Source organism: Pristis pectinata, chromosome 9, assembly GCF_009764475.1.
Source record: "Pristis pectinata isolate sPriPec2 chromosome 9, sPriPec2.1.pri, whole genome shotgun sequence".
Lineage (NCBI taxonomy): Eukaryota > Metazoa > Chordata > Chondrichthyes > Rhinopristiformes > Pristidae > Pristis > Pristis pectinata.
In genome coordinates, this window is record NC_067413.1 from 25,634,819 (window position 1) to 25,662,285 (window position 27,467).

The window sequence follows — 27,467 nt, forward strand, 5'->3', positions numbered from 1 at the left end:
CAGTTTTTCCAGTTTGGAGGCATCTGAAACAACTTGTATTTGCATCACAGCTTTAGCATCATAAAACATTGTCAAAAAAGATTTAAGGGAAAGAATAAGCAGTTGAGGTAGGTTTTAAGGAACAACCTTACAGAGTAAAGAGGTAGTGAAGTAAAGTGTTTAGGAAGGAAATTCCAGAATTGCACATCACAATCCAGGTCCTAGTGGTGCCCCACAATACTACAGTAGCAGCAGCAACTACAGTTAGTGTCCCTAACCTAGAAAAATATTGCAAACTGCTTCACAGAAAGGCATGTCTAGAGAATGAAGAGATATCAGAGAAGTAATTGAAAACATGGTCAAAAGCACAAGTTTTAAAGTGTGTCCTAAAGAAGAGAGGCAGAAGATTTTCAGGAAGTAATTCCAGACCATAGGTCCAAGACATCTGATGGACGCCAAAGTTAAATTAAGTGGGGGGGTGGGGGGGCAGGGGGTGTGAAATGCATCCACACAAACACCAGTGTGACCCAGATCATGGTAGCATATTATTGTGAAAACACAGGTTTATATCATCAATGGGGCTAGAATGAGTCAACTCTGACATGGTTAGGCTGCTTAAAGGAGCAACTGGTATGAATAGACAAGATCTCAATTTATAACACACACAAAACATTTAATCTAACATGATAACAACACCAAGGGAGCAATAAAATATGTGATAATGTAGTAAATAGACAGTCAGTTACATAAAGCAATAATACAGCCATAGTGATGGCTATTGAGGGACAAGTGTTGATCATACTATGAGAGAACATTGCCTTCTTTCTCAAATAAATTAAAGAATTTTTGGTGTCCATGTTATATATATTTCATCCGAAAGGTGGCACCTGCAATAATGCTGCATTCTCTTGGTCTTGCACTGACATATCAGCCTTGACTGTGGACTTGTGTCCTGAAAAAACAACTTTGGAACTTAATGGCAGGACACAATTTATGCATGCTAAACAGCATGAAAAAGGAAAATTTTCCCTGGTAAAGACCCCAGCATCAGAAAATTGTGTGCAGCACATCCCCTGCTCTTGGTATTGATAGCTTGTGGACAATATTCCACAATCCAGGCAAACTTAAAAAATTGGTCCTGCAGCAATGGACAAGTATTGCAAGACTACCCAGCCCCTTGAAGAACAAGTGCCTGAGAATATCATCAGCTCCAAGTCAAAAACCATCCAAACTTTGACCTAAAGGGTTGATTATCACTGGATCAAAATCTTTGAATTCCTGACGTAACAGCATTATGGGAATATCTACAGGACATGAAATGCAACTGAAAGTTATGTTTTAACAATAGTAATCTCCTGTGACCACCACTTTCTCAAGAGTAATAAGATAGAGCATTACCTGCTAGCCTTGTCTCTGATGCTCCCGTCGCAGGATAGGAACTTTACAATATTACATACTTGTAACCATAAATATTTCATATGTCATAAAGTCATGGAGTCATATGTTGTGAAGATTATAAAATACCTTTTTTATAAAGTATGCAAACACTATAAAAAAGGCACCCTTTGTCCTGCAATATAACATAATGGCTGAAACCTGGTATATTCTCATGGGACAGCTGGCCAGTCAACCAGTAATGAGAAATAGCTTCCTATAATACTAACTGACATCTCATCAACATTCTACATCATGGAGTAGGCAGTGGAGTAGGTTGCTTTACAGTTGAAAAAAAATTGGATGCAGACACCAAGAGCTATCAGATTTTATAGCTCAACATTTATCTCTCCAGTCATAGATTAGTCAGTTCATTTAGAACTGTGAGCTAATGTTCCATCTCACAACCACTGAGTACAATGCTGCTAAAAAAGGGAAGGATTTTCTCTACCAAGCTCTCAAATTTAGCAAGGTAAGGAGATGTTGAAAGGAAAGGTATTCTGCACTAATTTCCTCCAACACAATAAGACCAGCGCTCAAAAGCGTGTCAACAGCTTCAAAGTGCTTTCAGAAGATCCGAGGCAGGGAAAGGCACTATAAAAAAAAAGCTACTTTTATTGGGAGAAAAAACAGCTTTGATATTTTTGCCCTTAAGATTGATTTCTTCCTATTGCAGAAGGGAATTCAGGCCATCAAGTCCATGCTGGCTCTCAGCAGAGCAATCCCACTAGTCTCATTCCTCCTCTCTTTATTTTCCCTGCAGCTCTACAACTTATTCCCTCACACATGCCCTTTGGTTATTTGACTCCTTACAACAGGGATTAAGGCAATAAGGCAGCAAGCGACAGAGGAGACCAATAAGGAAATGATCAGCAAGGAACTCCAAATTTAAGTAGACACAGTGGCAAATGGAAAAAAGTGAAATGGGTAAAAAGTTTCAAACTCTTGAGCTTCTTTTAAAGAAAGTATTTGAGATGGTTATGTAAAGATGAGCCTTTAGGGCAGCCATGGAGTCATACATCATAGAAACAGGCCTTTCAGCCCATTATGTCCATGCTGACCATCAAGTACCCATCTAAATATACAAGTAAGTAAATAAGTGTAGTATGTTAACAAAGTGATAGTAGAAACTACTTATCATTCCAGTCATTTTCTGAACAGTCATCATGCCAAAACTCACTAAATTCAGATTTTTAGCATTCTACCAAACTTAAGACTCCAAACCCCTATTAGTGGGTCAGATACTTGATATCATGGGTCCCCACTGTTTTCCAACCCATTTCCAACTGCATGAACAGGCGCTCATGGCGTGTAACCCAATGAAATACAATCATTTTCAGGATCTGTCTGTCAATCCAGTTTTTAGAAAGTTAGCATTCAATAAAGTAAATCAAAATGCCCAAAGGTTTAACCAGGCAGATTAAAAATGTTTGAGAATAGAGAGCAGGTGATTACTGAGGTTAAATGGAACTAGTCACTGCTGGGTAAAATATGACAGGTCATCTTTATGACATCATCAGCTATCAGGTGAGGCAGATATGATCTTAAAGCCCCAAGACCTATTATCCTTGTAAAACTCATTTTCAAATAAAAATAACTTGGTGATAGAAGGTAAAAAAATCTTAGCATAGAAATAACTGTTAGCAAAATAAGTGTACAATATTCTTCTACCTACTAACAAGCATCATTGGGTTTATTTTAAAATGAGTTAAAGCTTCTGTTAAAATTTCTAGGCTCCTAGGATCCATAATTGAACTTGATGTCAAGAACCCCAGAAGAATTGGTTTCCCCAGGTCCTGCCAAATCTATTTGTGCACTGAAACTTAAGACTAGATCTCTAACTGGAAATGTTTACTGCATTATTTATCTTTATGACGTGTATCATAATATTAGATCGCTCATAGGACTAGATATTAAGTGGATATTAAGTGCAGAGAGAAACAAGAATTGTTTTGAAGTCATTTAATGCAGAAGAATGGGTTTCCTGTCATGCACGAGGAACAGTATCACTGGGAACATAGGAATGAAAAAGATCGCAAAGACTAGAAAGGGTAGGAGGACATTAGAGGTCAAAAAGCACTTCAGGGACCAAAAACCAAGATTGCAGACCAGAGACCAGAGCTGGGGGAGATCTAGTGGTGGCATCCACTAGATCTATAGTGGCAGCATGAGATTATCAGAAGTATTGGTGGAGGGAGATTGGAAGGGAGTAAACGGAGGGAGTGAATGAATTGTTATTCAATCTCAGCAGTAAACTGGATTCAATTGGTAAAGTAAAAGTACTTTCTTTGTGGGTCCAAATTTCTTGTCACCCTTTAACTATTGGGCTTCATAATGCCCAGGTTAGGTTTGAAATTGTTGTTAAGTGTGATTCACACAATCTTTTGTAATATTTAAATACTGGAGATGGCACAAAGTTGCAATTCAGATTTTTAAACTTTTTAAGCATTCCACCCGTCCCAAACCCGCTTGATATTCACCTATAGGAGACCATATCTTCCCCAAATCCCACCCCTCACAATTAACAGAACAACCTTCTCCACTTCAAACATTTGGGTCCCATTGAATTTGGCTTGTGTACGTCAGAAGTACTTTATTGCCTATAAAGCACTTTGGGATGATCTAAGCTTGTGAAAGTTGATATAAACAAATCTTTCTCCACTTTTCATTCTGTTCTTCACTGAACATACTTTTTTTTTAAGCAGGAAGTTCTTATGATCTGGAAATCCCTACCTGATGATGGAAGCAGATTCTGCAGTATCTTTTGAAAAGGAATTGGATGTATACAAACAGGAAAATTTAGTTAAGCAATAGGGAAAGAGAGTAATTGGTAAAATATTCAGCCTGACACAATGAGCAGGATGGCTTCTTTTGTGTTCTAATTAAGGAGATGTTTATTATGATAAACTGCTTAATATCAGTTCTAATTTAACATTTTGATACTTTAAAGTTTAGTCCTGTGATGGATAGTCACTATCCAGGGTCAGGAGGCTTTTTGCCAAACTCAGCTTTTTAGCACAGCAGAAAAATCTGTCTGAGGTTCAACATGTTTATTGTTAATCTTTAACTAGTACTCTTTACCCATCCTCTTGAAAAACAAGACTGTCTAGGATCAGGAAGCCCACTATTGACTTAGACCATAAGACATAGGAACAGAATTAGGCCATTCAGCCCATTGAGTCTGCTCCGCCATTCAATCATGGCTGATTTATTTTTCCCTCTCAACCCCATTCTCCTGCCTTCTCCCCGTAACCTTTGACATCCTTATAAATCAAGAATCTATTAACCTCAACTTTAAATATACCCAATGACTTGGCCTCCACAGCCATCTGTGGTAATGAATTCTACAGATTCATCACCCTCTGGCTAAAGAAATTCCTCCTCATATCTGTTCTAAGGGGACATCCTCCTATTCAGAGGCTGTGCCTCTGGTCCTAGACTCTCCCACTACTGGAATCATCTTCTCCATGTCCACTCTATCCAGGTCTGTCAATATTCGGTAGGTTTCAATGAGATCCCCCCTCATCCTTCTAAGCTCCAGCGAGTACAGGCCCAGAGCCATTAAACATTCCTCATTCCTCACCCGTTCATTCCTGGGATCATTCTTGTAAACTTCCTCTGGACCCTCTCCAATGCCAGCACATCCTTCTTCAGATATGGAGCCCAAAACTGCTCACAATACTCCAGATGTGGTCTGACCAATGCCTTATAAAGCCTCAGCATTACATCCTTGTTTTTATATTCTAGTTCTCTCAAAATGAATGCTAACATTGCATTTACCTTCCTTACTACTGACTCAACCTACAAGTTAACCTTTAGGGAATCCTGCACTAGGCAATCCTGACTTAATTGAGACTGCATCCTAATCAGAAGAAACAACATTGTCTATGTTAACCAAAGGCTCCTGCCATCTGACCTGATCAATGCTGTTGTGAAAGCATCACAGGCAGATGAAGTTGTCACTAGATGACTGGCAAAAAAGAAATATTAGAAGCAGTAAGAGTGGGGAGGAGTTACAGAAATAAATACATCACATCCACTCCTCAACCTTGACCCGAGAAGAATCTCTTCCCAGAGTCTTCTTTCTGTGATGGATGACATGTTCGTCTGCAACTCATTGGTATGTTTTTCTAGTTTGTAGGAATTGTGTTTGGAAATCCTTTGTAGAATTAGAATCTCTGTTAGAATTAACTTCTCAAATTTATAATGCTCCATTTAAAATAAAATAACTGCATTTAATCTGCTTCATTAGCTGGAAATATCCCACCTTGGTTGGGGCGGGGGGGGGGGGGGGGGGGGGGGGGGGGGGAGGGAGAGACAGCCAAACCCCTTCAGAAAAAAGACTAAAGTAGTTAAGTAAATTAGTCTTTGCATTATAGGTTGAAATAGTATAATTTCCCTAAAGTGAGGGTACTAATATAGAACTACAAGACTTAAAGTCTTTGCTTAAGTTTAGGACTCTAGAACTGGTACACTCAATATCATCACAGTCCTTCATCTTATTGTCACAGTTTTGGTTGAAACAATGTCCTAAAATAGCATTTATAATGTGTCTCTTTCTTGTCACCTCCATTCAAGATGGAAAGACCCTTGTCTTTCCTCTCAGTCCTCTGAAAATTGGGTGCTTTTTCTTATCAGTTGGCTTTGCCTCATGCCAGTGAGCTATAGTCTCTGACATACCCATGCTCTGCATTTGATATTGCTTCAGGTGCTACATACCCAGCTCTTCCTTCAGCATTGTTGGCCATTGCTGTGGTTCTCCTTCTTCAGGGAGAAGCTTCTGATTCAGTGTTGGTTCCTGTCAACGTGGGCAGAGAAATAACGACATTTTAATGAGAGCTAAAGAATGAGTAGAATAAATGAGTAGAGTAGAAAGAAATTTCTTGGTAGAGGGGCCAAGATCTTAAAAGTCCCACATGGAGGTGGAAATAAAAATAAGAACTACTAATAAGGGTAGAGATCAGTGTAGTTAAAATATTATCCTTGCTTGACAGAACACGATGTGGAACCAAGGTCATTTTGGTTTGAGCTAAAAAAAATAGTAGAGGGCAGAAAATATTGGTGGGAATTATTTGTAGGCCACAAAATAGTAGTTGTAACATTGGGTGTAACATAAATCAGTGATCATGAGAGACTTTAACCTGCATCAAGACTGAATGAATCAAAGAAAGATGAATTCCTGGAATGTACATGAGATGGCTTTCTACATGGAAATATAGAGAAACCAGCTTGGAAGAGAGTTATTTTAGATTTTGGTATGTGCAATGAGAAGGGATTAATTGATAATTTTGTCAAGGGGATTTTGGCAGAGAGTGATCATAATATGACAGAAGTTGACACCAAGTTTGAAAGTGCTATGGTTCAATCTAAAACCAGGGTCTTAAATCTAAATGAAGGAAACCATAAATACATGAGAGTAGAGTTGGCCATGGTTGATTGGGAGAACACCATGATGATGGTCAGGCGACAGTTAATGTTTAAAGAAATAATGAGCAAGTTGTAAAAGAAATACTGTTAAGGCACAAACATTCACAGGACAAATTATGAGAAATTGGCTGATAAGAGAAATTAAAGATAACATTAAATCCAAGGAAGAGGCCCATAAAACTGCCAGAAATAGCAGTAGGCCTGAAAATTGGGAGCATTTTAGAACTCTGTGGAGAAGAACCAAGGAATTGATTAAAAAAAAGACAAGGTAGAATATGAGAATGAACTGATAAGAAACAGAAAGAAAATGAGAGCTTTTACAGATGCACAAAGAGGAAAAGACTAGTGAGGGAAAGTGTGAGCCACTTACCGACAAACAAGAAATTTATAATAGGGAGTAAGAAAATGGCAGAGGAATTAAACAATTACTTTGTATCTGTCCTTGCAGAAGACACAAAAAACTTTCCAGATTAGTTAGAGAATTGAGGATTTAGCGAGAATGAGGAACTGAAGGAATTAAATCTTTGTCAAAAATAGGTCCAGGGAAGTTAGTGTGCTTGAAAGCCGATAAATTCCTGGGACATGATGAGTTGTTTCCTCAGAGTTTTGGCTTCAGAAATAATGGATGCTTTGGTCATCACATTCCAAAACTCTATAGATCCTGGAGTTGTTCCAGTTGATTGGTGGGTAACAAACTGATCCTGTTATGTACGAAGGGAGGTCTATCTGTAATGGAAGATGTAATAACAGAACACCTTGAAAAGAATAATAGGATTGAGCAGGGCCAGCATGGATTTAGAAGAGAAAAATCATGTTTGACTAATCCACTGGAATTCTTTGATGATGTGGCTGGTAGAATAGATAAAGGGGAAAAAAAACGATGGAAATGGTATATTTGGATTTTTGGAAAGTATTCACAGAAGTCCTGCCCAGAAGATTGATCAATAAGGTTAGAGCACATGGAATTAGAAGTGACATACTGGCACAGACTGAGAATTAGTTATCAGACCAAAAGCAAAGAGTGAGAGTAAACAGATCATTCTCAAGTTGGCAGGCTGTGACTAATGGGATACCGTAGGGATTGGTGCTTGAGCCCCAGCTCTTTACAGTCTACATCAAGAACTTGGCAGAAGCGACTGAACATCATACTTCCAGGTTTGCTGATAATTCTAAACTAGGTGGGTTTGTGAGAAAAAAAAAGGAGGATGATGTAAAAAGAGGTTTGATGGAGATCTTGACAAGTGGATTGAGTGGGTGACAACTTGCAGATGGAATAAATAGTGTAAAAAATGTGAAGTTATCCACTTTGGTGCACGTAATGGAAATGTAGAGTATTTGTTAAATGGTGAGAGACTGGGTAGTATTGATTCTCGAAAGGACTTAAGTATTTTTGCACACAAATCAATGAAGGCCAACATGTAGGTGCAGCAAGTAATCTCATCACAACTTTAAAAAAATTCTTAAAGTTTAGACAGGTTAGATGTAAGAAAATTGTTTCCTTTGGCTCAAGTGGCCACAGTTTGAGTGTAAGGGATAAGGTATTTAGGACTGAAATAAGAGATTTCTTCACTCACAGGGTGGTGAATCTTAAGAATTCCTAAGGCTGTGGAGGCTCAGTCATTGTATTCATTGAAAGCAGAGATCAATAGCTTTCTGGACATTAAGGAAATATAGGGTTATGGGGATAGCCCTAGATTGGTGAGGGAGTGAGTCAGATTGTTGGGGTTGGTCATGGGTAACAGCAATTTAGAGTCTTGTTATTACTATTCAGGTTTGGCGATGGTTATCAGTGTGTCAGGGTCATGTAATCACCAGATGAGGTTGGATGTGCATTAGTGGTGAGTCAGGGCCTTGCACCTATCAAGGTAGTTGGTGGGGGAGTTTAGAGTCAGGGTCTTGTGATCACCGGTCAGGTTTGGTGATGGGCATCAATGAGTCGGGGTAGGGTGTGAGGCAGTGAGTCAGGATCATGTGATAACTGGTCAGGGTTGTGGGGTTGGGCGTGTGGGTAGTATTGGTGAGACAGCGTCCAATAATCACTGATCAGGATCGCGGATCAGTGGATTGTGGCCCATGGTTAGCTGCAGTAGGTTGTGGGTACGTGACTGAAGGTCGAGAGGGGATCAGTCAGTGGGCGAATGGGTTCCTGTCAGTTGAGCAGTGGCTGGAAGAGGCAGAACAAGATGCTCAATGATGCATGCTTGGAGTGGGTGGTGGAGTTGTGGGGCTGGGGTTCAGTACCAAGGCGAGGGTTAGGTAAGCAATAGGGCGTCTTCTCGATTTGGGTTTCCAACAGCAGACTGGGACCTTTAATTGTACCCTTGTTGAGCACAGTACTATGAAATCATGTTTATGAGTGCCCAATGATACATGTGCTGTGGGACATGCCTTATTTTCCCCTGATGATGCTCTAAATGTGCATTACACCAGGAATAACAGTGTATGTCCTATAAAGAATATGGCTCATCTGCACAAGCTTGATTTGCAATGGTAAGTACATGGTCAAATTTCCAGACAGGCAGATTCAATTAGGAAACCAGCTGTTGTGTTTCATTTCAGAAAGCCAATTATCATCCATGTAAAGGCTATTAAAAGCTATTCAAACTGTTAAAATGCAACATTGTTCTGAAAAAACTATCACATTTAAGTACATTTAAAAGCAAGTAAATTCATTCAAGTGATTAAAAAAAATCTAAATTATCTACTACTTAGTTGATTGCAGTCGTTGCCTTCTATTGAAATTAATGGGAGCAGTGTTGCAGTGCTGGGATTCCAGACAAGAATCCTGTGTTGACTGTGGCACAGGATTCTCATGTGGATTCCCCACTGTGAGTGGTAGAAAACTCCCTCACTGGATGTTATGAGGCATCAGCCATGGAGCACAATTGGACAAACAAACAGAAATAGCAGGCAACAGCTTCAGGAACACCACATGCATATGTGTGTGGAAACGTAGAGGTTGTCCTCAGTTACGATGAGTAATGTAGACAAATGCCATCATGATTGCTGAGACTTCCCTGCAATATCCAGGCTGTAGTAATCACAACGTGCAGATCCATTGCAGCTAAAAGTATTTGGCTTGTGACAATGTATTTGTCACACAAGCAGTGGTTGGATAAGGATTACAGTGATAGGATATAGGACAGACAAAAGCCCTTGGGGCATAACCATGTAACATGAGAACCTGCTTCAATTTTACCAAACTTAAACAACACTGACAGTAGAGTATGAGAACAATAAATCAGTTTGCAAAAATAAACATGTACTTGCTAAAACTAGAATTTACTTCCAGAGCCAGCTTGATCCTTTGCTACTGGACCTTGTATGTATAAAGGGCCTGCCACACTATAAAACCATCATCTGAGCCGGGCCATAACACCCCACAACTACATGAGCTGACTAGCTCTTCATGCTGGGTTATAATAAATGATCAGAATTACTGAAGTGAATGCTGGCTTACCTTATTGACAGTGCTTTCAGGGTCAGTGATACCAAATGACCTGTTCACAGCTTCCTCCAGCTGCTCAGGGCAAGTGCCTATGCTGTATCTTCCTTCACTCATCCTGCACTGGGATGGCTTTGAGCTTGGAGTTCTGGGACTTCCATCATTTATTACATTGTTTGATTGGCCAGTTTTGACCTTTGACACCACTGATGCACATTGGGAATTACTTTTGTCAACCGGAATTTCAAAGCAAGCCTTCAGCATCCTTATGTCAATGTCAATGTTCTTAATTTGAGGCAGGTTACCCATTGAATTGCACCTCCTTGGAGGAAAGTTTGGTGTCTGAATCATCTTCATCTCGAATATCCTTCTCAAAGACTCCAGCTTGTTCTTGGATGGAGACGATGTCTTAGAAAAAACACAGTTCTTTTAATGCCATCTATAAAGGTCACTTTTAAAGCAATTAACTTTTTAATAAAATTAACACAAACCATCTTCCCCCTTTTTTTTGACATTCAGGAATACAGTAATCAGGAGACCACTCCAGATGCCATATCTCACATCTGAACCATGTCAATCAATGTTGGAATGCTATTTGAATATTGGGCCTTCACAATCCAAGCTGGCCAAGTATATTGGACTAGCAACAATTGTCAATGTTTCCTTGTTCCCTAAGACATTTGTTAGCTTTTGTTTGGCTGGAGATAGTCCCCAGAAGCATGACATGAATAATGGCAGGATACTAATATTGCAGTAAAGATGCCCCATTCACAAATCACCCCAAAACCATATGTGACATGACCACAGCTTTGCTAGGTCTCAAGGTTATGAAGATTTTAACTGTTATTGAATCTCTGACATTCAAAGACATTTAAAATTTTTTTGAAATGAAGTAAGCAATTACAAAATTAACATTTAAAATTATATGTTAAGGATAAAAATAGCTTTTAAAAGACTAACACGTTTGTAAATAATTTAAAATGGAATTAAACCAATGTAGCAGCCCGTACTTACGAGACTCGAATCACCATCAGCGGCCGCGGGCGGACGCACAGCAGTGCGTCGCGAGCGAACCATGGGGCAGGCCTTCCGGCGGGATCCTGACGTCACGTCCGCCGGAGAGGCTCTCGGGTATCTGTGCACGCGCGCGTTTTGCTTCAGACAGTAAAGTGTGCTCCGATTCAGCCACAACGTCTCCAAGTTTTTCCTTTCGGGAATGCATCGCGTTCGGCTACACCAAAATATTTTATTTAACAATGAACTTACTTCCCCTTTACTGTCTTATCCACAGCCCTACGGTACCCAATAAAATATAAGTGATTGTGGATTCTGCACTAGGTCTAACCTGGAGCAGATTCTGAGTGCCAATTTCACATCATTAATGCTGGGGAATATCAATAAGAATGACCTCTTTAACTGGACCAGCAGTGGAACAAGCTAATAGGTTTGGTAATTCAAAACTGGGGTAGGTTTGGGATTTCCTCCTCTCCATTTCAACTTGTAAATTGGTAAATTGATTTATTAGTGTCACATGTACTGAGGTACAGTGAAGAACTTGTTTTGCATATTGTTCATACAGATCATTTCTTTACACAGTGCATTGAGTAGTACAGGGTAAAACAATAATAGAATGCAGAATAAAGTGTTACAGTCACAGAGAAAGTGCAGTGCAGTTAGACAATAAGATGCAAGGTCACAACAGTTGTGATGTCAAGAGACTATCTTATTGTACTAGGGAACCGATTAATAGTCTTATAACAGTAGGATAGAAACTGTCCTTGAGCCTGGTGGTACGTGCTTTCAGGCTTTTGTGTCTTCTGCCCGATGAGAGAGGGAAGAAGAGAGAATGTCTGGGGTGGGGGCGTTTTGATTATGCTGGCTGCTTTAGCAAGGCAGTGAGAAGTATAGACAGCTTAGACCTACAGTATTTGGCACTTACCATTAAGGTCAGGGCCATTTCATTATTAGCAGTTAATTACAATGTGCATTTTGTAAATGCATTGACCTTCTCATTGGGTTAAGAAGGTCCATACCTGTGTCTTAAGCCATGTCTAGATATATTATGTGCAGGCATCTTAAGAATACCTATGTAACCAGAATATAGGAGCAGAAAACGGAAATGATCAAATATTATTTTCAGGAAGACAACAGCCAAGGGTCTCAGACCTGAAATATTAACTCTATTTCACTTTCTGTAGATGCTGCCTGACCCACTGAGTTTTTCCAGCAGTTTCTGTTTTTAGTTCAATAGCCCATTAACGTATTCCATGTCAGATAATGCAATGCTTTTTCCGATGTGTAAACCCACTAGAATCATTACTCACCTCTTGTCTTTCCTCTGATTCTTGGCTTCTTAGATTTGTTTCACTTTGATATCTGTAAAAACAAGCCAAGCACAGGTCAGTTGCAATCAGTTATAACCGGAGAGAGGATCCCACAATCAAGTGACATCTCCTCTACGAGGAGTTGCACACTTCCTGTCCCGAGGCATGAGGGATCTCCTTCCAATTTCTCATCCCACAATGAGGGACGCTACAGTCTTCACTTCACCTCATCTTCACACAGATCAGGAAGCAAACGGAACTGGCTTTGAACCAGCTGCTGTCTCTGCTGCACGGTTCTCAATGGGCTGCGGACAAGTGTGGAGGGTAGTCTAACACGACAGGGTGATATTGGGGTGTTGGTGAAGTGGGCTGAGAAATGGAAGGTGGACTTTACTCCTGATAAATGTGAGGTGATGCACTCTGGGAGTACCTATAAGGCAAGGACACACACCATGAATGGTAAGGTCCTAGGGAGTATTGAGGAACAGAGGGACCTTGGTTTACCAATCCAAAAATTCTTGTAAGTGGCAGAAAGAAGGCATATGGAATACTGGCCTTCATCTGTCGGGACATTGAACTCAAGAGCAGGGAGGATATGCTCCAATTTTATAAAACATTGGTCAGACCACAGCTGGAGTACTGCACGCATTTATGGCCACCACACTATAGGAAGGATGTAATAATGCTGGAGAGGGTGCTGAGGGGATTCACCAGGATATTTCCTGGGATGGAGCATTTTAGTTATGAGGAGACACTGGAGAGGTTAGGTCTGTTTTCCCTGAACCAGAGGAGATTAAGATGGGACATAATTGAGGTATATAAACTTAGAGGGGTATTGACAGGTAGACTGTAGGAATCTTTCCCCTTATCAGAGGCGAATAAAACTAGAAGACATAGATTTAGGATAATGGGTAAGATATTTAGAGGGGTTCTGAGGAAGACCTCTTTCACCCAGAGAGTGGTGAGTACCTGGAATACATTGCCAGAGTAGTGGAAGCAGAGTCCCAGACTGGATATAAGAAGAGTTTAGATGAACACTTGAATTGCCTACACATTGAAGGCTCTGGGCCAAGTGCCAAAAAATGAGATTAATACAGGTGGGTACACGGAATCCTGAAACATCAACAATTCCTTTCCTCCACAGATACTATGGGACCCGCTGAGTTCCTCCGGCAGATTGTTTGTTAATAGGGATTGGTGCCCACTGGTCAGTGTTGATGTGATGGGCCGAATGGCCTGTTTCTCTGCTGTATTACTCTATGACTCTATTGGGTATTTTCAGGGGAAAAGACAGTCTATCCTATCTATGCCACTCATAAACCGTTATAAGATTATTCCTCACCTCCTACATTCCAGTGAGAATAAACCCAGCCTATTCAATCTCTCCTGATAAATACAGCCCTTCATTCCAGGCAACATCTCAGTAAATCTCTTCTGCATTCTTTCTAACAACCTTCCTGTAGTGTGGTGAACCACAATACCTCAAGTGCGGACTGATCATTGTTTTGTACAGCTCAAACATGTTATCCCAATATCTATACTCTATTGTGCAGGAGAATCTCAAATCTCATATGTATGCTGAGTTACTTCTAACAGGGGTAACGTAAGATAGGAATTGTGCCTGGGAGTACCTTCATCACATAGACTGCAGCGGTTTGAGAAGGCAGCTAACTTCACCTTCTTTAGGTTCTTCTTCTAAGGCAATCCCTCAGGATCAAGGATGACTTGCTTCTACTCAGATTTGTGTGTCAGAGGTGCTGATGAGGCCAATATGGGAACTGCAGACTCTTCCACAGATGGGACAGGAGTTGGCTAATGCAGAGGGTGGATGGAGAATTTGTGAGGTATTGCATTCCTTCTGCATTTTATGCTCCCAGTAGAATTGAGGTTCTCAGAGCCGTCCCAAATGCTCTGTCTCCAATTTGAGCTGCCATGAGCCAGGGATCCCTAAGACTCAGAGGGGACATTTAATTTTATTAATTAACACATTTTTGAATCTTCTCCTCTACCTACTTGGAAATCTTTTCCTCCTTCAGAATTTAGAATAGTGTCTTGGTTTTGGGAGTGTGACGCCAAGCATGTGCACAATGGGGTCCACTAGAGCTGACTGAGTGTAATAAAGACCTCATTGCTGGGGATGTTGGCCTGGGAAAGAATACTGATATTAGTTCGTTTGTCCTGTCAATGAACTCAGAGGATTTTGTTAGGCAGCTTCAGTAGTATCATCTCAGTAGTACGGTACCTGCACTAGGTAGTCCATGTCTTAGAAATATATATAAGAGCAAGGATTACTGCTGACTGGTAGACCATGAGCTTTGAGCCATGTATGAGATCTTGATCTTTAAACACCCTTTTCCCCAATTGATCAAAGGTTGTCCTAGGACATTGAAAGCAGTGGAGAACTTTATCATTGATGCCTGCCTTCATCAAGAGGTGCCCCCTGGGATATGAGATGTGGACCATGATTTTCAGGGTCTCACCTGAACCTCTTTTGTCAAAGGCTGATGTTGTACAGTGGAGGCAGGTTGGTAGAGAACCTTGGTGACAGAATAACTGGACTATTGTGTAAAAGTTTGTTCTCCTACTAGCAAAGATTCACCAGAATGGCTTCTGGGATGGTAAACTGCACACGAAGAGAGATTGAATAAAGCTGACACCGCTGTTCTTTGTTGATTAGAAGACTGAGAAGTGACCTTATTGAAAGGTACAAAATCTTCAGTAGGATCAACAGTGTGGATGCGAACAGGATGCTTTTCCTGGTTGAGGAGTTAATAACCAAGGGTTACATTCTCAGAATAAGGGATAGTTCTATTAGGAATGATAAATCTCTTCATGCAGTGGGTGGTGAATTTTTGAAATCCTCTACCCTGGAGGCTTGGTCATTGAGTTCATTCAAAACAGAGATCCATACATTTATGGGTATTAAGGGAATGAAGGGATACATGGTGGTGAACGAGACGATCAGCCATAATCTTGTTGAATGGAAGAGTAGGCTTGAAGAGCCAAATGGCCTACTGTTGTTCTTATTCTTCTGTTCTGATATTCTAACTCTTAAACAATGGGTTGAATCACACTGATGGCTTGCTGGTGGGTCCATAGTGAACCACTAGGTGCCTGTAGTGTGTGTGGCAGAGGTTCCAGGCTTCCACACCCATAGACAGAAGCATAAACATCTGACCTCTTGCTCTGCCCCTGGAGCTACCACTAAGACTTGGGGCTTTCCATAAGTTCTGAGCTGAGGGGCTGGATACAATTTGTAAGGCAAGGTAAATATTTTGTTTATTTTTTCTTTATTTCAAAGCATATTTGTGGTTTTAAGTAATTAATAGCTATTTCATGTGCTTGAATTAAATGTATCAATTTTTTAAAATAAATTGTTCATGGTTTTTAATTTGTTGAGTTATTTAATCTTTCCTTTAACTGCTTCCAAATGTCTAGGATCATCAGGCTGTTTACAGGCAGGGTCTTACTTTCTGCAACCTGTGGTCTAGTCACCATCTGTGGCCTGCTGTGTTACACACAGCAGTGGCAAAGCTGCTGGGATCCTCGGAACTGTGAGCAGTGATCATGAGGCACAGCCTGGGATCGGTGCATTCCAACCTGCTGTCACCAGCATTTTCCAAAGGAAGAGGGAGGAAGAAATTCCAGAGTGTGATGGGTTCCTGTGTATTTCAAAATAAAAATCACTGCGATGTAATCTCTCCCCCTGCTGGTGGCTATGAGAAAATAAAATGCATGGCAAGTCTGCATTTGTACCAGCTTTTCCATTAGCAGCTACTGATGTAATACATTGCTGATATTCCATGAATGGGTGTGCCACTAACCATGAAGGCAAAGTGTAAGACGAGAGGAACACAGCCAATATTTGTAATAGAAATATTGCAGTCAAGAGATGTAATGTACCACATTTGGGGGCACAGTGGAGCAGCTGTAGAGCTGCTGCCTCACAGTGCCAGAGACTGTGTGTTCAATCCCAACCTCAGTTGCCGTCTGCATGGAGCTTACATGTGCTCACTGTGATCGTGTGGGTTTCCTCTGGGTGCTTCGGTTCCTCCCACGTCCCAAAGAAATGTGGTAGTTTAATTGGCTAATGTAAATTGCCTCTAGTGTGTAGGTGAATGGTAGTACCTAGGAGAGTTGATGAGAATGTGGGGGAAATTGGAATTAATGTAGGATTAGTATAAATCAGCAGGTTGAAGGCCTGCTTCTGTGTTATATTTCTCTATGATTTTATAAGTGACAGATAGGGTAAGGCTCAGGTTGCTTATCCCAGCTGTTGACACTTATCTGCATGATAGGTCAATGAGGGAAGTTAGAGAGAAAGAACACGGAGAAAGAAATGTAAAACCTGTGAAATGCAGAGCTGTAGGAAAAGCCAAACAGATCAGGTCATGCCAGTGGAGAGAAAAAAAACTGAACCAATATTATAGATGGATGACCCACTGCAGAACTGGCCAGTATCAGAACTGTCCTCACCAGATTAATTCTCAGATGGCAGGTTCGTAGTATGAGGAGAGATTAAGCATATTGGGACAATATGCTCTTCAATTCAGAATAATGTGTGATTATCTCATTGAAATATACAAAATATGTTTGACAGAGTAGATGCAAAAGTGATGTTTTTCCTGGCTGGAGTGTCTAGATCCAGTGGTCACAATCTCAAAATAAGGGGTCAGTCATTTATGACAGGGATGAGAAGAAACTCCATCATTCAAACAACAACGAATCTTTGTAAATTTCTACCCAAGAGGACTGTGAATGTTCAATCACTAAGCTTATTCAAGAAAGAGGTGGCTAGAATTTAAATATTAAGAGAATCCAAGGGTATGGTATTAGTGCTGGAAAGTGGTGCTGAAGTAAAAGATCAGCCATGCTCTCTTTCTTATGTTCTTAATTTCTGTTTTATCTTGTATTGATTTAAGTGCATTTAAAGCTATACATGAACCTTCCATTACACAAGCTCCTTGTTTCACTCTTCCCTGTTGATTAGTTACCCTGTGTCTCATGTGTATATCCCTCCATCACATACCATGTCCCCTCATACCTGGCCACTAGTTTGGAGACCGACAGTCTCTCGGAATTATCATCCCATCTGTCTGAAGGTGTGGAAGGGAGGCTCCTAAGTGACTCGGTCCTCCTCAGTCTGTCCTTGTTTTCCATTTTCCTTTATTCAGAAGTTCAATTCAATCCTTCAATGCTTGTAAACAAATCAGAAAAGACATAAGCAATTAGGTTAATGCTTTAGCTCCCCCTGTCTTCGTCAGCACACTCACTGGCTGGAATCACCAATGAAACATTCATAGAAAGGATACAGTGAAACTGTTATCTTGGCCAAGTTATCACTGCAAAATGAAAATCATGTTTCACCAAGTTACCATCCATGAGGGAACGATGAAAATATCCCTCATGGCTCTGACCAGAAAATGTGTTGATCTCTCCTTCCTATCTGAATATATGCCATTGTTCAGGTCTTTGATTGTGAGAGGAGAACATGCTGCCTCTCCCCAGTAGTAGACTTTATTACTACCAGTTGGAGCAATTTTGGGGTTTCTGTGAAACACAATTATTAATGTGGCTCTTTACTGCCTCCAGATATTAATGCCACACCTCATTTACTTCCTGTTGTTGCTACTACAGATGAAACAGACACCAAAGGCAGAGCTGGAAGATCAAGGACACCCAGGGGCATGAGCAGGAATTTAGCTTTGCTAGCTTGTAGAGGAACATTCACAAGTCCGGAATGTTATAGGCTGCTCTGACTTCTGTACCTCACATAAAACAAAATTTTTAAATGGTTATTGTGGGTAGGACGACATACCTCTGCTTGAACCACATCCTTATGCGGGACCTGGTTATCTAGCACCTTACCATCCGACATGCCCTAGTAACCGCATTTTGAGATTCTCAACTAAGCAAACAGATATCCATGATTTATTCAAGAGAGCGCCAAGGATTTGCCATAGGACTCAGTAAGGCGACCTTGAGTAAGAGCAGCCACACCATAAGGAATTGCAACAAGATACAGGTCCAATGAAAAATAAAGGAAATGCAAGCTAAGTTTCCATCCTCTGCATTAGACGTGTGATTAACCAGTACATTTAATTAACTGGCACATGTCAAGCCTGGCATGTGATGGATATCAGAGCCTTTACTCAAATTTTTTTTATCATCTCATGGCATTCCAAAGCACTTCAAGGTCACAGGTATGGAAGTAATGTTTAGACACAGGGATTTTGATTGTGTCCTGGACTTTTTTGTCATCAGAAAGGCAAAGGGAAAGCTAGAAAAATGTATTTGCAGATACAAGGTTACTATCTCATGGTATTTTTCTTGGAAGTCAGGAGATATAGACAAGCTGAATGAATGAGCAACAACGTGGCAAGTGGAGGACTGTGTGGAAAAATGTGAGAGAAAAACAGAAATGATGAATAATTTTTAAGTAGTGAGAGATTGCAAAATGTTGATGTTCAGGAGGACCTGGATATTCTGGCACATAAGTCATTGAAAAATGGAAATACAGCAGGCAAATAGGAAGATGAATGCTGTGTTGGCTTTTATTGGAAGAGGTTTTGAGTACAAGAGTAAATAAGTCTTACCACAAATAAGTAGGGCTTTGGTGAGAACATACTGGAGTACTATGTATAGGTTTGGTGTCCTCAGCTAAAAAAGGAGTTACCTGCTATAGATAGAGTGTAGCAACAATTTACCAGACTGGTTCCTAGGATTTATGAGAAGAGGAGAGATTGAGTAGACTAAGCTTGTACTCTTTTAAGATTAGAAGTGTGAGAGGTGACCTCCCTGAACATGACAATATTCTTCACGAGTCTAATAGGGTAAATACATGGAGGATATTTACCCTGGCTGAGGAACTGAAAATAAGGGGTAGGAGGAGTTATTTCTTCTTTTAGAGGCTGGTGAATCTTTAGAACTTGTTATCTACACGACCTGGCTCATTCCTCTTTCTCTGCCCCTTCTTGATTGACTTCTAGTGTTTCCTAGTTCTGATGTAAGGTCATTGACCTGAAATATCATTTCTTTTTCTCCACAGATGTTCCTTGACTTGCCTGATATTATTTCAGATTTCCAGCACTTGTAATTTTTTGTTTTGCTTTTCAATTAATGTAAAAGTAAATTGGATAAATATTTTTTAAAAATGCACAGAAACCACAGGACAATGAGATCAAAGCCGTTTGAAGAATTAGTACTGGCATAGGATCATTTGGCCATATGAGAGTGTAAGGAGGAAGCTAAGGAGAATCAGTTAGCAGGTGGAGCCATGGTGCAGGAGGGAAGGCCTCTCATTCATGCACATGAATTAGGAGCAGGAGTAGGGCACTCAATGCCTCAAGCCTACTTTGACATTAAATAAGATCATGGTTGATCTAACAGTAAACATAACTCTACATTCCTGTCTACCCATAGTAATATCTCACCCCACCACCACCCTATCCCCACCACCACACCTTGCTTATCAAGTGTCTACCCCTGCCTTAAAAAATATCCAAAAACTCTGCTTCTCTGCCTCCTTTGCCCTCCCCCAGCTTATGGAAGAGAGGTCCAAAGACTCATAACTCTTTGAAAGAAATAAATACACCTCATCTCTTTCTTAAATGGATAACTCTTATTGTTAAACAGTGACCACTAGTTTTAGTTTCTCTCACAAGAAGAAACATCCTCACTGCAACACTCTGTCAAGATCTCTCAGGATCTTTTATGTTTCAATCAAGTCCTCAAACTCCAGTGAATACATGTCTAGACTGTCCAAACTTTCTTCATATGACTATCCTCCCAATCCAGGTACTAGTGTAGTGAACATTCTCTGAACTGCTTCCAATCCTTTGTTAATTAAAGAGATCCATAATGTACATTGGGAACAGGAGACATCTATTCAAAAGGAACAGGTTTCATCTTAACAGGACAAAGACCAATGTCCTGAAGGGAATGTTCATTAAGTATGGGATGGGTTTAAGCCAATTGATAAGGGGATGGGCACCAACATTTGGATGTTAAAAGGAGGAATAAAGTGCTTAAAGGAGTGAAAGTTTTGGATAGCGTTAGTGAAGGAATTAGTACTGTACTGATAAGATCAGACAATATAGGACAAGAGGAATACAAAGACAGGTTTAAAATGCATGTAAGTAAATGTGCAAAGTTTGATGAATAAGATTATTGAACTACACATAATAATATGAGAATACCATGTGCTGGCAATAACGGAAATGAGCTTTTAAAAATAGTGAGGATTGGGCACTTAATACTCATGAATAAAGAGTGCTCAGAAAGGTAGGAAAGAACCCGGAATTTAGAAGCAAAAAGGATAAGATCACACTACTATAAGTAGTCTAGGGGCTTTCAAATGGTTAGAAGGAGATAAAGGAGCAAATCGCAGAGATGTGTAAGAACTTTGTGATGATATTCTGGGACTCTGTCCAAGTATCAATTGGGAGAATGTTAAAATAAAAGGAAAGGGGGAGAATTTTCTGAACTTCCTTCACCAGTGTTTTCTTGGCTCAAGGAAGGAGGCATTGCTGGATCTGGTGCTGGGAGAACACTTGGAGAAGAGAGATGATCATATCTTAAGAGGATGGGTGATTTTTCTCCTCTGAAGGGCATCAGATGGATTTTTACAATGCAGTGGTTTCATGGTTATCATATCATGATTCAGACCTTGCTATTGCACATTATGAAACTGGATTCATCAAATTTGGTAATCCAGGTAATCTCTAGGAAAAGGGCTGTGCAAAGACTTGGGTTGGTCATAGGGTCACGGAGCTGTACTGCACAGAAACGGGCCCTTCAGTTGACCACGTTCATGCCGACCTTTTTGCTCCTCTACACTAGTCTTATTTGCCCGCATTAGAATTGTATCCTTCTATGCCTTGCTTATCTAAGTGTAAAATAGCCCATTAATTCACAAATCTCCATAATGGAAGGCCCTTGATGGCCCTACACGGTGGCCCTTTAATGGACTCTGGTACCATCAGGAGGAAGCAATGAATGCAGCTCACAACTTAGTTGTGTAAAAGTCTCTCATGCACAAACAGATACTGCAAATTCAATTACTATTGGAAATACAGTTTGGTCAACATCTGGAAGAGGAAGAAAAAGTTGATACTGTGTGGGGGAATCCTCACCAGAGATTACAGTCAAATCATTCACAGATGGTTTCTGGCCTGCTGTATGCTTCCAGTGTTTTCCATTTCTATGTTTTTGCCAAAGTTAGCAATGAATAAGTAGAGCCAAAATGTAAGGCTTTGTCCTAAATAATGAAAGGGCTTTTGATAGTGCTGTTGTCACATCTTGTTAATTTTTAGCTGTTTACTGCCTAATAAAACATATCAACTAAACACCGAATTAACTGACTTCCTCTGAATAAATTATAAATGCAAAGTTGAAGGTCATGAAGCATCAGTTGGAAATTTTTCTTCCTGGAAACTGAACTTCACCCTTTTTTTTCCACTAATCAGTGGTAATGCTTAATTGGATCCTATGCAAAATAATCATGAAGGTGGCCAAAAATGAGTTAGAGATATAGATATGGTGGTTTGCACCCAGGAACATTTGCTAATGTGGGACCTGGGTGGTTCTGGATGTGCCTTTGCTCACAACTGGAAACATTTGCTACACAGCAATGATATAAGTGTGTCAGCCCTTAAGGGCACACTCCTCATGGCACCCAGTTAGCAGCAACACAGATTATGGTGGCAACGAACAGGGAGACTGGGGAGAGAGCACGAAGGTTAGCTCAATGAGATATAGAAGTCCTAGATCATCAGAAAGGGAACAAGAGCAGGCCATTCTGCCCCCTTGCCTCCTTCACCATTCAATAAGAACATGGCTGATCCAACTTTCATCAAGTCCCACTCTTTCCCTACAGCCCTCAATTCCCTCGCTGACCAAAAATCTACCATCGCAGCTTTGAATATATTCAAGGAATTAGCCTCCATGGTTCTCTGTGGCAAGAAATTCCAAAGATTCACAAGCCTTTGAGAGACAAAATTTACCCTCACCTCAGTCTTGAATGGGCAGCCCTTATTCTGAGATTATGTCCTCATGTCCTAGACTCTCCCACAAGGAGAATCAACTATCCAGCGTTATCCGCTGCTACTACAAAAAGTTAATTTTCATGGCATTTATACCCCGACTATGTATGCTCATGCCAATAAACTTGAACTTGAATCTTCTCAAGCCCCCTAAAAATCTTCTTTGTTTCAATAAGAATACCTCTCAGTTTTCTAAACTCCCATGACTACAGATCCAACTTCTTCAATCTTTCCTCATAAGACCATCCCTCCATAACTGTGATCATCCTAATGAACCTTCTCTGAACTGTCTCCAATGATAATGTATTTTTCCTTACATAAGCAAGTCAAAACTGTTCACAATACTCTTGATGGGCTCTCACTAGTGCCTTGTGCAGCTGCAGTAAGATTTCCCCACTGTATTATCCAGCCCCCTTGAAATAAAAGGAGACATTTCATTCAATTTCCTGATGCACCTGTATGCTAGCTTTCTGTGTTTCATATACAAGATCACTCAAACCCCTTTGTGCTCCAGCTTCTGCCATCTTTGTCCATTTTTATCTTTCCTCCTTCCAAGTGAACAACTTCACATTTTCCCACGTTATACTCCATTTGCCAACTTTTTGCCCACTCACTTAACCTATCAATATCTCTCTGTAAACTTCCTTGCTTGCTTTCCCATCCACCTGTGTATTATCCACAAGTTTTGCTACAGTCATCAGTTCCCTTCACTGCACTGATCTCTGTGGCATCCAGTCGGTTACATATCACCAAACTGAAAAAGATTGTCATCTCTATTGCACTTCCTGGTAGTTAGCCAAATCTCTAACCATGCTAATATATTAATCTCCAATATCATGCACAGGTGATAACGCAGAAGTGATGTTGTTTTCCACTGTGGGTGGTATGGGAGGAGCGGGCGTTGGGGGGTGGTGGGGAAAGACATCCTCAAGAGTTGACATTAGAAGGCCCTGCCAGGCAGTAGCTGCAATAAACTCTTCCAAGAGTGAGATGTCCCATAACATGTTGTAATGTTGCAAGGAATTTAATAATTTCTCATGAAATGCCAAGGTGAACTGTACGACAACAGAAATACTGATCTTTCAATCTGACACTTACTCAGACACGCATGTGCACTCACACACACACACACACACACCCCCAGACACACACACACACGCACGCACGCACGCACACACACACACACACACACACACGCGCAGGGACACACACACACAAACACGCACACACACCCAGACACACACACACACACACACACACACACACGCACCCAGACACACACATACAGGCACACACACACACACACACAAACATGCACACGCACCCAGACACATACACACACACACACACACAAAGTGAGCTGAAGCTCCATTAGGACAATAATGAAAATGTAACTCAATAACCTTCATCTCCTCTATTTAGGTAAACACAGCAAGAAATAGGAGAGGGCCCACTCACACAAGAGAGGGTGCCCTCGTGTGCACAGCAGCTGACCCAGATCACAGAGACCATCTTGCCCCTTCTGGGTAGAGAGGCTCACTGAGCCACAAACCACCTCAAGGACAAGAACAATACTCAGTCTGCCAGGTATTCACTCTTATCCAAATTTGATAGTTCACCATTTGGTTCAAACACCAGCAGAAACCCTCAATGTTATCTTACTGCTACAGCCACATAAAGGTGTTTTGGCTACAGCTTACAAATTCAATTAACTCGTTATGTATTTGCAGAGTATCAAGATAGGTCACGTTTTCCCTCCCCAGAAGAGGAGGGGACGGAGCTGGAGTAGCAGGAGGAGAAGCTAGATAGAGAGGAAAAGGACGGAGCTGGTGATGATGAAGAGCAAAGTGTATTATTGTGGTTGACACCCCATTGTCACTAACTCATCATATTAAGTGAGAGGGACATGTGTCACAGTGAGATAGATAGGGCACTAGCAGGCTGTTGTATGGAACCAGGGATGGGAAATTTGGTGCAGGGGTCACTGGAGGGATGTACATACACCTGCACAGTCCCAGAAAATGCAGAAGAGAATCATGTTTCATATGCTTTCATGCCAAGGCTGAAACAGATGCACAGTGAGATGTTTTGCAAGCTGTCAGGATTGCCTGTCTGAAAGCAGGAAATGACGATGGAAATGTCACACAGAGTGCTGACTAGTTCAGTTGACAGCTGCAATGGAGACACAGATAAAGGCGATACAACATCTTGTTGCTTTCAAGCAATCTCATTCTGATCCTGCTAAACTGTTCTCCGCCACATGGAAAGTTTAAATCAAAGTGAAACACCAGTGAGGAGCAGCTAGATGTCCTCGTAGAACAGAGAGGTGCCATTCAAGAGCAGATTGCTGTTCTCAATGGATGCAGAGATGCCGTGCCTTGAGCAGCTTACGGTTGTGGAGCAAAGAGATGTTACACGTGATGTGCCCTGATTCAACACCCTACCCCTTCCACTCCCACCACCCACTCACAAACCTCCTCATCTTAAACAGAATCCCACTCAGATTGTGTGTGGACTCTGAAGAGTTAAGACTAAGGCACGGTAGTGTAGCGGTTAGCGTGATGCTATTACAGCGCCAGCGACCTGGGTTCAAATCCGGCCGCTGTCTGTAAGGAGTTTATACGTTCTCCCCATGTGACTGTGTGGGTTTCCTCCCACGTTCCAAAGACGTACGGGTTAGAAAGTTGCTGTGTTGGCGCTGGAAGCGTGGCGACGCTTGCGGGCTGCCCCCAGAACACTCTACTCAAAAGATGCATTTCACTGTGTGTTTTGATGTACGTGTGACTAATAAAGATATCTTATCTTATCTACAGGACCAGACACCTGTGATTCAGGATCTCTCAGCTCCAGGTCTAGAGTGAAATAATGGTAAAGCAGTTTGAGTGCCAGCAAATTGCTGGACCATTGTCAATCCAGTTACCTAAGAGGTTGCCTGGTGTGTCTATTCAGGACATTGATGACCCTCTCGTGAGAGCAACAAGTCACCTCCCACTATGGCTTCTCAGACATAATGCTCACCAATACATTATAGCCAACCACACCAAACTGCTCCACATATTGGCCCGAGGCTGGCTCTTCCAGAGCAAGAGCTTCCCGTGGGTCATCAAATCATGCGCTGGGACTTGAAAATCTACAAAAAGTACTAAAAAGAGAAGGGTCTGTAATTTTACTAAAAAAATGTTGTTAATTTTACTCTTTATAATATTTGATTTTTTTTGCCATGATTGTGCCTATGATACAAATTAGCACTGTTTAAATACCTCCTCATTTAGGGTAAATCACAAACAGACTATTCCTGGGTTACAAACGCCTGACTTATGGTCACCCCCTATGTGGGAACGAGCTCCCATAATACTATTAAATTCAGAAGTCCGTGTACATACAAATGTTCGTTCCTGCGAACAGCAGAATTAGCTTCCTCTCTCGCTGCACTTTAAGTAATTGTTCTTTCTTATCGATATTATGTACCTTTGATGCCATTCAGTACAATACTGTGCAGGCATGATTACCATATCAAGTAATTTTTGTATAATTTCGGACTAATGGACAAAATTGACTTATGGACATCTGTAAAAACGGAACCCATCTGTTACTCAGGGACTGCCTGTACTTCATTGTGCAAATGTGAGTGGCACTGGTGTGGCACATGCCTCATCTAGTATAATTGTTTATGGAGTGGTGCCAGCAGTGTCTGCTCAAGTCTCAGCAGTTAAATGCTAAGAATAGTTTTCCTGTTATTTTAAACACATTCTTCAAACAATGGAAGGTGTTTGGACAGCATGAAATATGTTCTGAAGCTGTCAATCAGATCTCCCATTGACAGCAGTGTCCTTTAAATAAACGTGTAACAAAGTAGTGCAATCTGCTCCTAATTGTATGGTGAATTTTCAATGAAGATTGTAGTTAGCACCCAAAAGCTTTACGTTATAACAATGATGGAGGAAAAAATTCATTTATGAAACTTGGCGATTATGAGTATATGCGCAACTGGTGCTGGATAAAGATCAGACATGTTAAAGAGAGTTGCACAAGAAAATTCCTGAAAGGCACAGTTTCACCCAAAATGATCACTAATGTGCTCTAACTTGGGTTAAATTGCTTTTCAGTGAAATTTGCCCCTACGAAACAGGCACTAATAAATCCATTTTCTAGACTTCCTATTTTTCATTATTTTTCTCTGTTAAGGACACCAGATATTTGCAAATTACTATTGTAATTATTGACACTGTTGTCATTGTTGTTCAATCAGATGGAGATGGAATCACACCACACTTGGAGTATTGTGTTCAGTTCTGGTCACCTCATTTATAGGAAGGATGTGGAAGCTTTAGAGAGGGTTCAGAGGAGACCTAGATGCTGCCTGAACTTTACCAGGATGCTGCCTGGATTGGAGAGCAAGTCTTATGAGGATAGGTTGAGCGAGCTAGGGCTTTTCTCTTTGGAGAGAAGGAAGATGAGAGGTGACTTGATAGAGGTGTACAAGATGATAAGAGGCATAGATCGAGTGGACAATCAGAGACTTTTTCCCAGAGCGAAAATGGCTAACACAAGGGGGTATAATTTTAAGGTGATCGGAGAAAGGTATAAGGGGGATGTCAGAGGTAAGTTTTTTACACAGAGAGTGGTGGGTTGTGGAACACACTGCTGGCAGAGGTGGTGGAGGCAGATACATTAGGGATATTTAAGAGAGTCTTAGATAAGCACATGAATGACAGAAAAATGGGGAGCTACATGGGAGGGAAGGGTTAGATAGATCTTAGAGCAGGATAAAATGTTGGCACAACATCGTGGGCTGAAGGGCCTATACTGTGCTAT

At 40.9% G+C, this 27,467-nt stretch overlaps 1 protein-coding gene across 2 annotated transcripts in view; it reads right to left on the reverse strand.

Moving 5' to 3' along the window:
* Nucleotides 1-10,598, reverse strand: part of LOC127574366 (uncharacterized) — a 30,280-nt gene extending 19,682 nt beyond the window's left edge. Inside the window, exons 1-3 of one of the 2 annotated variants that reach the window (XM_052023323.1) lie at nucleotides 10,301-10,598; nucleotides 6,133-6,211; nucleotides 745-931 (exon numbers count right to left, since the gene is read on the reverse strand). In XM_052023323.1, the coding sequence (XP_051879283.1) occupies nucleotides 849-931; nucleotides 6,133-6,211; nucleotides 10,301-10,594 (456 nt within the window). In that variant the 5' untranslated portion in view covers nucleotides 10,595-10,598 and the 3' untranslated portion in view covers nucleotides 745-848. Of the gene's footprint in view, nucleotides 1-744; nucleotides 932-6,132; nucleotides 6,212-10,300 lie in introns of those variants that run through there. The other variant, XM_052023322.1, reaches the window with a different exon arrangement.
* Between the last annotated feature and the right edge of the window lie 16,869 nt (nucleotides 10,599-27,467).